At 42.9% G+C, this 12802-nt stretch overlaps 1 protein-coding gene across 3 annotated transcripts in view; it reads right to left on the bottom strand.

Annotated features, from left to right (window-relative positions):
- The window catches only part of LOC140463118 (serine/threonine-protein phosphatase 4 regulatory subunit 1-like), a 123463-nt gene that overhangs the window by 73146 nt on the left and 37515 nt on the right, over positions 1 to 12802 (bottom strand). For all 3 annotated transcript variants that reach the window (XR_011954613.1, XM_072556848.1, XM_072556847.1), the window contains exon 5: positions 10101 to 10243. Coding sequence is in view for 2 of the 3 variants with exons in the window: in XM_072556848.1 (XP_072412949.1) it covers positions 10101 to 10243 (143 nt within the window). In the remaining variant the exon portion in view is untranslated. The remainder of the gene's footprint in view (positions 1 to 10100; positions 10244 to 12802) is intronic.

Here is a 12802-nt window from a genome sequence, read left to right as displayed (position 1 = left end):
ATATTCCAAGTGTGGTCTAACCAGGGCTTTATTGACAATGTGTTTTGTCACATCCTTAAAAAATTCAATGAGGCTTGTGAGGCATGACCTGCCCCTCACAAAGCCATACTGACTATCTAGTGGCGTCATGGTGGCTCAGTGGTTAACACCGCTGCCTCATACTGCTAGGGATTTGGGTTTGATTCCAGCCTCAGGTGACTGTGTGGAATTTGCACATTATCCCTGTGTCTATGTGGGTTTCCTCTGGGTGGTCTAGTTCCCTCTCACAACCCAAAGATGTGCAGGTTAGGCGAACTGGCCATGCTAAATTGCCCGTAGTGTTCAGGAACGTCTAGGTTAGGTGCATTAGTCAGGGGTAAATGTAGAGTACATGTAGAAGATCCTTTATCCAAACATCCAAAAATTGAAAAGCTTTGAAATCCGAAGGTTTTTTTTGTGAAGTTTTTTTCTCATTAACAAAGGTTGTTTGGTGAGCAAACAGTGAAACCAAGTCAACACCCACTTGGTGTGTGTCACTCAGATGCGACATGGGGGGGACGTGGCCAAGCACTAACAGGCCTGGGGTTTCTCCGAGAACACCCCCAAGTTGACATTCACTCTATGCGTGTCACTCAGATGCGATGGGAGGGTGTGCCTAAGCACGTTCTTAGTTAGAAGTCTGTTTCTCCAGTAAGATTTTTAGAACGTTCACCATGAAACTGTCACTATTCTGAAAACTGAAAAATTTCTAATTCTGAAAAACAGCCGGTCCCGAGCATTTCAGATAAATGATCTTCTATTTGTAATAGGGAAATAGGTCAAGAGGGATACACTTCAGAGGGTCGATGTGGACTTGCAGGGCCGAAGGGCCTGTTACCACACTGTAGGGATTCTATGATTCTATGATCTTGAATCAAACTGTACTTTTCCAAATAATCATAAACCCGGTCTCTCAGAATCCTCCAATAATTTGCCTACCCCTGATATAGGATTTCCTGGTCTGTAAATCGCAGGGTTATCCCTATTTCATTTCTTGAACAAGGGAAGAACAGCTTCCACCCTCCAATATCTGGTAATACTACAGTTGACAGTGAGGACGCAAAGATCAGTGCCAAAGGCACAGCAATCTCTTCCATCACTTCCCGTGATAACCTTGGATATATCCTACCTGGCTCAGGGATTTATCAAACCTCATGTTTTTCCAAATTTTCAGCAAATTCTCCTTGTCAACATCAACCTATTTAAGCATATCAGCTCGTTTCAAGCTGTTCTCAAAAATGCCAAGATCCCTCTCACTAGTGAATACTAAAGCACAGTATTCATTAAGGACCTCCCCTACCATCTCCAACTCCAGGCACAAGTTCTTTCCACTATCCCTGATCTACCTTACCCTCACTCTGGCCATCCTCAGTTCGTCACGTTAGCGTAGAAAGCTTGCAGTTTTCCTTCATCCTACCCACCAAGGCTTTTTCATGGTCCCTTCCAGCTCTTCTAACTCTATTCTTCAGTTCCTTTCTGGCTACTTTGTAATCCTCCAGAGCCCTATCTGATCCTTGCTTCCTCAAGTAAGCTTCCTTCTTCCTCTTGACTAGATGTTCCACATCTCGTCGTCCAAGGTTCCTTCACCCTACCATCCCTTCCTTGCCTCCGTGGGACAAACCTACCCAGCACTCGCAGCAAGTGCTCCCTAAACAACCTCCACATTCCTGTCATGCATTTCCTTGAGAACATCTGTTCCCAATTTATGCTCTATAGTTCCTGCCTAATGGCATTGTGATTTCCCCCTCCCTCAATTAAATACTTTCCCATACCGTCTGCTCCTATCCCTTTCCATCACTACAGTAAAGGTCAGGGAGTTGTGATCACTATCACCGAAATGTTCTTCCACTGTGAGAACTGACACCTGACCTGATTTGTTGCCAAGCACCAAATCCAATATGGCCTCACCTCTAGTTGGCCTATCTCCATAATAAGTCAGGAATTCTTTCTGGACATACCTAACAAAATCTGCTCCATCCAAACTATTTGCAAGGAAGAGGTTTCAATCAATACTAGGGAAGTTGATGTCACTCATGATAACAACCCTGTGAGTTCTACATCTTTCCAAAATCTGCCTCCCAATCTGCTCCTCTGTGTCTCTGTTGTTATTGAGTGGTTTACAGAAATCTCCCAATAAAGTGACGTCTCCTTTCAGGTTTCTGACTTCCACCCACACTGACTAAATTGACAAAACCCTCCTCGATGACCTTCCTTTCTGCAGCTGTGATACTATCCCTGATTAGCAATGCCACTCCTCCATCTCTTTTACCTTCCACCCTATTTACTTTTGAAATACATGTCCACCTTGGCCCTTGACGGGTCCTGTTCTCTCTCTCAAGCTATTCTTTTTCCTTGAATATACTTAAAGAACCTCTGTAGAGTCACCCTAATCTTGTCAGCCAAGTCAATCTCGTGCCTCCTTTTTGCTCTCCTGATTTCCTTCTTCCATAAACCCCGGTATCCCCTATATCCACCGAAGTGGCGGGAAGTTGTTGGAAGGCAGAGCAGCACAGCAGATTCAAGTATAAGAGTACCAAAACTCGGGGCACTGCAGTGGAAAAAAACTAGAGTGATGTCACAGGGAAGCAGTGACTCGATTGGCTGGTAGGGAATCTGCACTGAATTCAAGAAAGAAATATCAATATATTTAATTAACTCATTATAAAAAAAAAATAAGTTAATCAAGTAATTAACCAAACAGAAATGGCTGGACGGGTGATGTGCTGTCACTGTATGATGTGGAAGCTGGTTGGTCCTATTGCGAACTGTAGAGACCACATCTGCAGCTAGCGTTGGTTGTTGGAAGAAATCCAGCTCAGAAGTGATGAGCTGGAATCTGAGCTTCAAACAACACGACACATCCAGGAGGGAGGTTTTTACCCGGCTGCTTTGTATCAGGAGGCAGTCACACCTGGTAGATTAAGTACATCAAATATGGTCAGTGACCAGGGACAGCAGGGTGTGACTGCAAGCAAGGCAGGTAGAGGGCCCCTGCAATCAGGAACAGATGAGCCTCAGCTCTTGACCTTGTCCAACAGGTACGAGATATTTGCTCCCTGTGTGGATGAGGTAAAGGGCTGCAGGGAGGATGAGCCAAAACACCACTGCACCGTCATATGGGAGACCTTCAAGAGGTGGGAGCAAAAAGACAAGTGATAGTTGTACAGGAGTATGTAATTAGGGTGATAGTATCCTTTGTAAGCAGGATCGAGAGTCCTGCGTAGTGCATTCCCTGCCTGGTGTCAGGGTAAGGGATATCTTTGAATGGCTTGAAAGGATATTGGAAAGGAAGGAGGAGGATCCAGTTGTTGTGATCCATGCTGGAACAAACAATATAGGCAATACTAGAAAAGAGGACCTGTTGAGAGATTATCAGGAGCTAGAAACCAAATTAAAGAACAGGTTCTCAAAGGTTAGAATTTCAGAATTATTGCCCAAGCCATGTGCAAATTAGCATAGGGACATGAGAATAATGAATGTAAACATATGGCTAAAAGAGTGGTGTGGGAAAAAGGAGTTCCTTTTCATGGGGCACTGGCATCAGTATTGGAACAGGAGGGATTTGTACCGCTGAGACGGTCTCCACCTGAACTAAGCTGGGATCAATGTTCTAGTGAAAAGGATAAATAGGCTGGACAACAGGACTTTAAACTGGGAAAGTGGGGGACAAGGGAAGGGTAAACCTTCCACCAATAGGAAGCAAAGCAGCAGGTTAACATCTGTCGGGCTGGATTCATCTGTGTGGGAAAACATAAAAGTAATGAGAAGGAAGGAGAACTCAGGAGAGGTTATTAAAGTCTCCAGCACAGACACAAATAGGACACAGTGTTTGGAAAGAGTTAGCAATCAAACTTCAAGCACACTGGACAAAAGAAGGACAATGAGAAGAGTGACAGTTACTACAGGACTGAAGGTTTTACATCTGAATGCACACAGTATAAGGAATAAGATAATTTATCTTGTGGCATAGATCAAAATTGGCAGGTATGATGTGGTGGGCATCACAGAAATGTGGCTGCAAAGGGATCAGGATTGGGAGCTGAACATTCAAGCATATACATCCTATTGAAAAGGATAGGTAGGTGGGCAGAGGGGATGGAGTTGCCGTATTAGTAAGAAATGAAATCAAATCAATAGTAAGAAATGAGTAGGGTCAGATGGTGTAGGATCTGAGTGGGTAGAAGCGAGGAACCGCTAAGGTAAAAAAAACATAATTGGAGTTATGCACAGACCTCCAAACAATAGTCAGGAGCTGGGGTGCAAAATACACCAGGAGAAAGGGTGTGTTCGAAAGGCAAGCTTACAGTGATCAAGAGGAATTTCAATGTGCCGGTGGGCTGGGAAAATCAGGTTGGTAGTTGCTACAAAAAAAGGAATTTGTGGAACGTCTCCAAGATGGCTTTTTGGAGCAGTTTGTGGTGGGCCCCACTAGGGAACAGGCAATACTGGAGTTAGTGTTATGCAATGAGGCAGACTTGATAATGGAGCCAAAGGTCATGGAACCCTTTGGAGGCAGTGATCATAATATGATTGCATTTACTCTGCAATTTGAGAGGGAGAAGATAGAATCAGAGGTAACAGTATTACAGGCAACCACAGAGGCATGAGGGAGAAGCTGGGCAGAATTAACTGGGACAGGAGCCTAGCAGAAAAGAAAGTGGAATTGCAATGGCAGGAATATCTGGGAATAATTCAGGAGACACCTGAATTATCAGAGATCCATCCTGAGGAAAATGAAGCCTGTTACAGTGAATATGAGGAAAACATGGCTGACTGGGGAAGTCAGGGATAGCATAAAAGCAAAAGACAAAGCATATAATGTGGATGTAGGTTTGCTCGCTGAGCTGGGAGGTTCATTTCCAGATGTTTCGTCACCCTACTAGGTAACATCTTCAGTGGGCTTCAGATGAAGCCTGAGGCCCACTGAAGATATTACCTAGTTGGGTGACAAAATGTCTGGAAATGAACCTTCCAGCTCAGCGAGCAAACCTACATTCAGAACCTCAACCTGAGCTACAAATCTTCTCAAAACTCGCTAAGCATATGTAGCGGCAAAGGGCAGTGGGAAACTAGAGAATTGAAAAGCTTACAAAGTAACAGAGGACAACAAAAAAAGAAATAAGGAGGGAGAAGAATAAATAGGAGGTTAAGCTAGCCAGTAATATAAAGGAAGGCTGTAAGAGTTTCTTTAGATATATAAAGAGCAAAAGAGAGGTAAAAGTGGACATTGGGCTGCTGGAAAATGACACTGGAGAGATAGTATTGGGGAACAAGCAAATGGCTGAGGAACTGAATAATTGCTTCGCATCAGAAGACACTATGAATATCCCAAAAATTCAAGAGAGTGAAGGGGCAGAGTTCAGTACAGTGGCCACCACCAAGGAGAAGGTGCTAGAAGAACCAAAAGGTCTAAAAGTGGATAAATGACCTGGACCAGATGGACTATACTCCAGAGTTTTAAAGGAGATAGCTGAAGAGATAGTTGAGGTGTTCGTGGTGATCTTTCAGGAATCACGAGAGTCAGGGAAAGTCTCAGAGGACTGGAAAATTGCAAACCTGACACCCTGTTTAAAATGGGAGTTAGGCAAAAGACAGAAAATTACAAGCCAATTAGCTTAACCTTACAATGGCTAAGATTTTGGAGTCCCTTGTGAAGTATGAGATTTCTAACTATTTGGAAGTAGATAAAATAGGGCAAAGTCGGTATGGTTTCATCAAGGGGAGGTCATGCCTGACAAATCTGCTAGAATTCTTTGAGGAGGTAACGAGCAGGTTAGACCAAGGAGAGCCAATGGATGTTGTCTACCTGGACTTCCAGAAGGTCTTTGACAAGGTGCCGCACAAGAGCCTTTCCGTTAGAGGCAAGGTGCTGCCATGATAGAACAAAAAAAAACGAGAAAATTACTGCACAGGAACAGGCCTTTTGGCCCTCCAAGCCTGCGCTGATTCAGATCCTCTATCTAAACCTGTAGCCTATTTTCGCAGAATCTGCTCCCTGCCCATTCATGTATCTATCTAGATACATCTTAAATTACACTATTGTACCTACCTCTACCATCTTCGCTGGCAATGCGTTCCAGGTACCATCACCCTCTGCTTAAAAAACTTTATATGCATATCTCCCTTCAATGTTTCCATTCTCACCCTTAACCAGTGACCTCTAGTAACTGGCTATCTGGCAAAAAGCAGAGAGTGGGGATAAAGGAGTCTCTCTCAAGATAGCAGCCAGTGACAAATGGTATTCCACAAGGCTCAAGTTGGGACCACAACTTTTCACTTTATACATTAATGATCTAGATGAAGGAACTGAGGGCATTCTGGCTAAGTTTGCAGACGATACAAAGATAAGGAAAAGGACACGTAATATTGAGCAGGCAGGGAGGCTGCAGAAGGATTTGGACAGGTTAGAAGATTGGGCAAAGGAGAGGCAAATGGAATACAATGTGGGAAAGTATGAGGTCATGCATTTTGGTAAGAAGAATAGAAGCATGGACTATTTTCTAAATGGGGGGAAAATTCAGAAGTCTTATATGTGAAGAGACAATAGACAATAGATGCAGGAGTAGGCCATTCTGCCCTTCGAGCCTGCACCACCATTCAATATGATCATGGCTGATCATCCTTAATCAGTATCCTGTTCCTGCCTTATCTCCATAACCCTTGATTCCACTATCCTTGAGAGCTTTATCCGATTCTTTCTTAAATGAATCCAGAGACTGGGCCTCCACTGCCCTCTGGGACAGAGCATTCCACACAGCCACCACTCTCTGGGTGAAGAAGTTTCTCCTCATCTCTGTCCTAAATGGTCTACCCCGTATTTCTAAGCTGTGTCCTCTGATTCGGGACTCGCCCATCAGCGGAAACATGTTTCCTGCCTCCAGAGTGTCCAATCCTTTAATAATCTTATATGTCTCAATCAGATCCCCTCTCAGCCTTCTAAACTCAAAAGGTATACAAGCCCAGTCACTCCAATCTTTCAGCGTAAGGTAGTCCCGCCATTCCAGGAATTGACCTCGTGAACCTACGCAGCACTCCCTCAATAGCCAGAATATCTTTCCTCAAATTTGGAGACCAGAACTGCACACAGTACTCCAGGTGTAGTCTCACCAGGGCCCTGTACAGCTGCAGAAGAACATCTTTGCTTCTATACTCAATCCCTCTTGCTATGAAGGCCAGCATGCTATTAGCCTTCTTCACTACCTGCTGTACCTCCATGCTTGCCTTCATTGACTGGTGTACAAGAACACCCAGATCTCTCTATACTGCCCCTTTACCTAAATTGATTCTATTGAGGTAGTAATTTGCCTTCCTGTTCTTGCCACCAAAGTGGATAACCAGACATTTATCCACATTAAACTGCATCTGCCATGCATCTGCCCACTCACCTAACTTGTCCAGGTCACCCTGTAGTCTCCTAACATTCTCCTCACGTTTTACCCTGCCACCCAGCTTAGCATCATCAGCGAATTTGCTAATGTTATTACTAGTACCATCTTCTATATCATTAACATATATTGTAAAAAGCTGCGGTCCCAGTACTGATCCCTGCGCTACCCCATTGGTCACTGCCTGCCATTCCGAAATGGAGCAGTTTATCGCTACTAGACTTAAGAGTTCTAGTTCAGGATTCTCTCAAGATAAACTTGCAGGTTGAGTCAGTAGTTCGGAAGGCAAATACAATGTTGGTGTTTATTTTGAGAGGGCTTGAACATAAAAGCAGGAACATACGTCTGAGGCTTTGGTCAGAACACATTTAGAGTATTGTGCATAGTTTTGGGTCCCATACCTCAGGAAGGATGTATTGGTCATGGACTGGGTCCAGAGGACGTTCATAAGAATGGTCCCAGGAATGAAAAGCTGAACATATGAGGAACATTTAATGACTCTGGGATTGCACTTGATTGAGTTTAGAAGGATGAGGGAGGGATCTAATTGAAACTTACAGAATACCGAATGGCCTGACAGAGTGAAGTTGGGAAGATGTTTCCACTGGTAGGAGAGACTAGGATCTGACAGCACAGCTTTAGAATAAAGATAAGACCCTTTAGAATGGAGATAAGGAGAAACTTCTTCAGCCATAGAGTGGTAAATCTACGGAATTCACTGCCACAGAAGGCTGCGCAAGCCCAGTCATTGAGTATACTTAAGATACCGATAGGTCGGTTCTTGATTGTCAAGGGGATCAAGGGTTACAGGAAGAAAGTGGGAGAATGAAGTTGAGAAACTTATAAAGGTTTGAATAGTGGAGCAGACTGAAAGGCCCAATTTCTGCTCCCATGTCTTATGGTCTTATTATCTCCAGGGATTCCCTTGATTCCAGCTACCTGTACCTTAGCCATGTCACCTTGTTTCTGGTCAAAGCTTCAATATCTCTTGTCATCCAGGGGTTCTCTATTCCAGCCAACTTTGCCCTTCACACTCATTGGAACATAGAGACTTTGAACTCTAACCATCTCATTTTTAAAGGCCTCCCACTTGTAAGAGGTCCCCTTGCCTGCAAATAAACTACTCCAACCAACCCCTACAAGTACATGTTTAATTCCATCAAAATCCACCTTGCACCAATCTTTTTTAAAGCATTTGACAAGATTCCTCATAGTAAGCTAGTCCAGATGATTAAGTCACATGGGACCCATAGTAAATTGACAAATTGGATACAAAACTGGCTTGGTCATTGATTTGGTGGGTTGTTTTCTGCTGTAGAACTCAGCGGGTCATCGGCTGCAGCAGTGGTGGTGCCCAGAACAGGGGCCCTTGACTGCAGTAAGGCTGAAGCGCAGGAACCTCTTGAGGCCTTGGACATCTTGCAGATGTCCTGGAGCTGTGTTTGATAAACTCTTGTACAAAGGTAAACTCTATTTATGTAATTTCTTTTTATTCTTTTTGCAACTCAAAATGGCGCTGGATTGTGGTGATAAAACATTTTTCATTGTACCTTTGTAGATACATGTGAAATTAATTACTCATATCAATCTTTTTCCCCAGTGTGGAAGTGTAAAAGATGGCAAGAATAGTTTAAGGTGAGAAGGAAAAGTTTAAGGGGGATATGCAAAAGAGTTTTTTTTTATCTTACACAATGGGTAGCAGGTACCTGGAATGCGCTACCAGGGTAGGTGGAAAAAACAGACATGTTAGCAAAGTTTAAAAGGCATTTAGGCCATCGTGAATAGGAAGGGAATAGAGGGACATGGTCCTTTTTTAAAATTCATTCATGGATCAGGGTGTTACTAGTTAGGTCAACATTTATTGCCCAGAGGGCAGTTGAGAGTCAATTACATTGCTGTGGGTCTGTAATCACATGTAAGCCAGACCAAGTAAGGAAGGCAGTTTCCTTCCCTAAAGGACATTAGTGAACTAAATCAGTTGTTCCAACATTCCACAACATCATTAGACCCTTGATTCCAGATTTTGTTAAATTGTGTCTCTAGATTAACAGTCCAGCAATAATAGCACTAGGCCATCAACTCCCCTAATGAGAAAAATTAAAGTCTCAGTTGGAAGCCATTGGCTAGTACATGCAGGCAGATGGGATTAGTTTAGATTAGCATCATGGTTTTCACAGACATGTTAGGCCGAAGGACTTATTCCCGTTCTGTATTGGAAGCATTAACTTCCAGATGACTTTGCACATAACGTGTGTCTGGATTGATAGAAGCAAAGATTTTACCTGTGAATACAATTGCAGTGAAACTAATTATGAGGAGAGTATACCCAAACCTGAAAAACTGGTGAATTTGTACTGGACTACACAAGCGTTATGTAACATGTAGAGACGTCAAGCCAAAACCAGGCATCATGAGCTGCTCGACAGTTTTAAAGTGCTGAATAACAACATTAGCAAATAATTGAATAACTCCAAGACCAGACCCTTCTACTCAACTGCAGATGAATACTGTTCAGCAACATTTTAAACAAGAACATTACCGAGTTGGGCAGTCCTCTATTTAAATACAGTAATCCTAGATTTGTAACATTCAGTAGTGTTGGAACCGTGTGCAGTGCATTTCAGTTCTTTTAAGAGCACACAGTGCCACCTGACACCAATTATTTAATCTGTATACCAAGCAATCTTGTCTTCTTACCTGGTTATTGGGGTCAGTGAGGTATCTTACAACAATGGGAACTAGGTACTTTGAAAAAGCAGTTGGGAAAGAAGGTCGGTTCTCCTGGAGGAACATGGCAAGGTGGGGGACCTGTTCCATCAATTCAGCACGCACAGTGGGCTCTATTAGTGAAGAAATAGATGAGATTAAGCAGTAGCCAGAGAGCCAAATTACAACACCTCAGTTTTATGGTGTAGAAGATTAAACTTCAAGATTTCCTTATCTGTGTTGAATTTTAAAGGTATATACACTGATCCATTAAAGAAATGCAATCGTGAGGTTAGACGAAATGGGAATTTGCACCCAATGTCCTCCCTCTATCAGTCCACCTCAGTGCATAATATACGGCTGTGCTCCCACTGTGTTCTAAACTTTCATAAAATTGAAATTTCAGAAGTTTTGAGTCATGAATTGATGTGATTCTTTCCCAGTCCTTACAAGTCAGCAATCCATAATTTGTGACAATGTGAGCCCAGAATATACTATTTACTGTTCAAATTCTATTTGGGGGCCTCATTGACTATTAACCCAGATACCCAGGTAATGTTCTGGAGACTCAGGTTTGAATCCTGCCATGACTGATGGTGGAATTTGAATTCATTTTAAATCTGGAATTAAGAGCCTAATGATGACCAACAATCCACTGCTGAACCCATTGCTGATTCTCACAGTAAAACATATTTAGTTCAATAATGGCCTTCAAGGAAGGAAAATGCCATCCTTACTTGGTCTGGCCTACATGTGCCCTAGACCCACAGCAATGTGGTTGACTCTTAACTACCCTCTGAGCAATTACCATGGCCTGCAACACCCTGATCCCATGAATGAATTTTTTAAAAAGCTATTCAGAATAGTCCATTATCCTTGTTTTTACAGTTGCTTGCAAGGGACACATTAAAAATCCTATGTGAGAATATGGAAAAAAAAAATCACTGATGAGCTGCACAGCAGGGTTTTACTGATTGTAAGTGTAGTGTTGTTAGGTTGAAAAATGTCTCAGTTCAAGCTCACAAAAAGAAATTAATTGCACTGTTAAGAATGGAAGAAGTATATTATTGGACCGAATTTATACATTACATCCCCTTCCAAGTTTCCCTGTGCCATCCAGGCCAAAGGTAGAGACAAATTTGGGAACAACTACTCAAAGGGAGGAGTTTTGGTGGTGGGGAGGGGGAAAAAAAATTGACTAATGTGCTAGATTTTAAGTGGAAAAACAAGCAACAGATTCCTGGCCTTCCTTGTAAATTCACACCATAAACATACAAGCAACACTACAAGACCTGATGAAGGGCTTATGCCCGAAACATCTATTCTCCTACTCCTCGGATGCTGCCTGACATGCAGCACCACATTCTTCAACACTATAAGACCATAAGACATAGGAGCAGAAGGTGGCCATTCAACATTGGGTCTACTCTGCCACTCAATGAGATTATAACTGATCTGATAATCCTTAACTCCATTTTTCAGCCTTTCTCACATAACCCTTGGTGATCTTATGATTAAAAATCAGACGAACCCTGCCCTGAATACGTCGAGCTCTGACAGCTCTCTGTGAGAACAGATTCCACAAATTCACTACCTTGACAGAAGAAATTCCTCCTTACCTATGTCTTAAAGGGCCACCCTTTACTCTGAAAACTTGTGCCTTCTAGTCGGAGACTCTCCCACAAGGGAAAATGACAGAGTCATAGAGATATACAGCATGAAAGCAGACCCTTCGGTTGAACTCATCTGTGCTGACCAGATATCCAAAATAAATCTAGTCCCATTTGCCATGATTTGGTCCATAACCCTCAAAACCCTTCCAATTCATAGATGTCATTATCTATTTCCCGACATTCTTGATCTTTCTTCTCCGTTTGTAATAGAAATTGCCTAAGTCATGTAACATGTGAACGCATGACGACTATCAAATAGGGATTTGGTATTCTACTAACATTTGATCTTTACAAATATGAAGGGAAATGCTTAAATTTTCGAAACAAACCATTAACAATGGGTATTCATGGCTAATGATCCAAATCCAACAAGAGACCATTCAGCACTTAACTCCTAATCTCGAATCAGCGAGGTTGCAGAGTTCAGTTATGCATCCCTTGCCTTTGATTTTCTATGACCATGTAAACCGGATTACTTTATTCCCATACACAAAAGGGATTTGTTTCTGCCTATGAACTGATCTGATTGGGAAAATTTTCTAATTCACGCCTGGAGTCAGGCAAAGCTGCCCACTCTCCTTGTTTCTGTTCGCCGAGCTGGGAATTTGTGTTGCAGACGTTTCGTCCCCTGTCTAGGTGACATCCTCAGTGCTTGGAAGCCTCTCGTGAAGCACTTCTGTGATCTTTCCTCCGGCATTTATAGTGGTTTGAATCTGTCCAGATCGATGTGGACCCAATATACCGGCCACTGCAGCGGACAGCTGGAACTGACAACTGGAAGCAACAGATTCAAACCACTATAAATGCCAGAGGGAAGATCACAGAAGCGCTTCACAGGAGGCTCCCAAACACTGAGGATGTCACCTAGACAGGGGACGAAACATCTGCAACACAAATTCCCAGCTCGGCGAACAGAACCACAACAAGTACCCGAGCTACAAATCTTCTCACAAACTTTGAACATCCGTTATATTGAACCTTCTGCCATGCCCATCCCAGAAGAATGTGACTGACTGATTG

Source organism: Chiloscyllium punctatum, chromosome 37 (genome assembly GCF_047496795.1).
Source record: "Chiloscyllium punctatum isolate Juve2018m chromosome 37, sChiPun1.3, whole genome shotgun sequence".
In the NCBI taxonomy this organism is placed as follows: Eukaryota; Metazoa; Chordata; class Chondrichthyes; order Orectolobiformes; family Hemiscylliidae; genus Chiloscyllium; species Chiloscyllium punctatum.
Note: the sequence above shows the minus strand (reverse complement) of the source record. Positions and strands in the feature narration are given on the sequence as shown.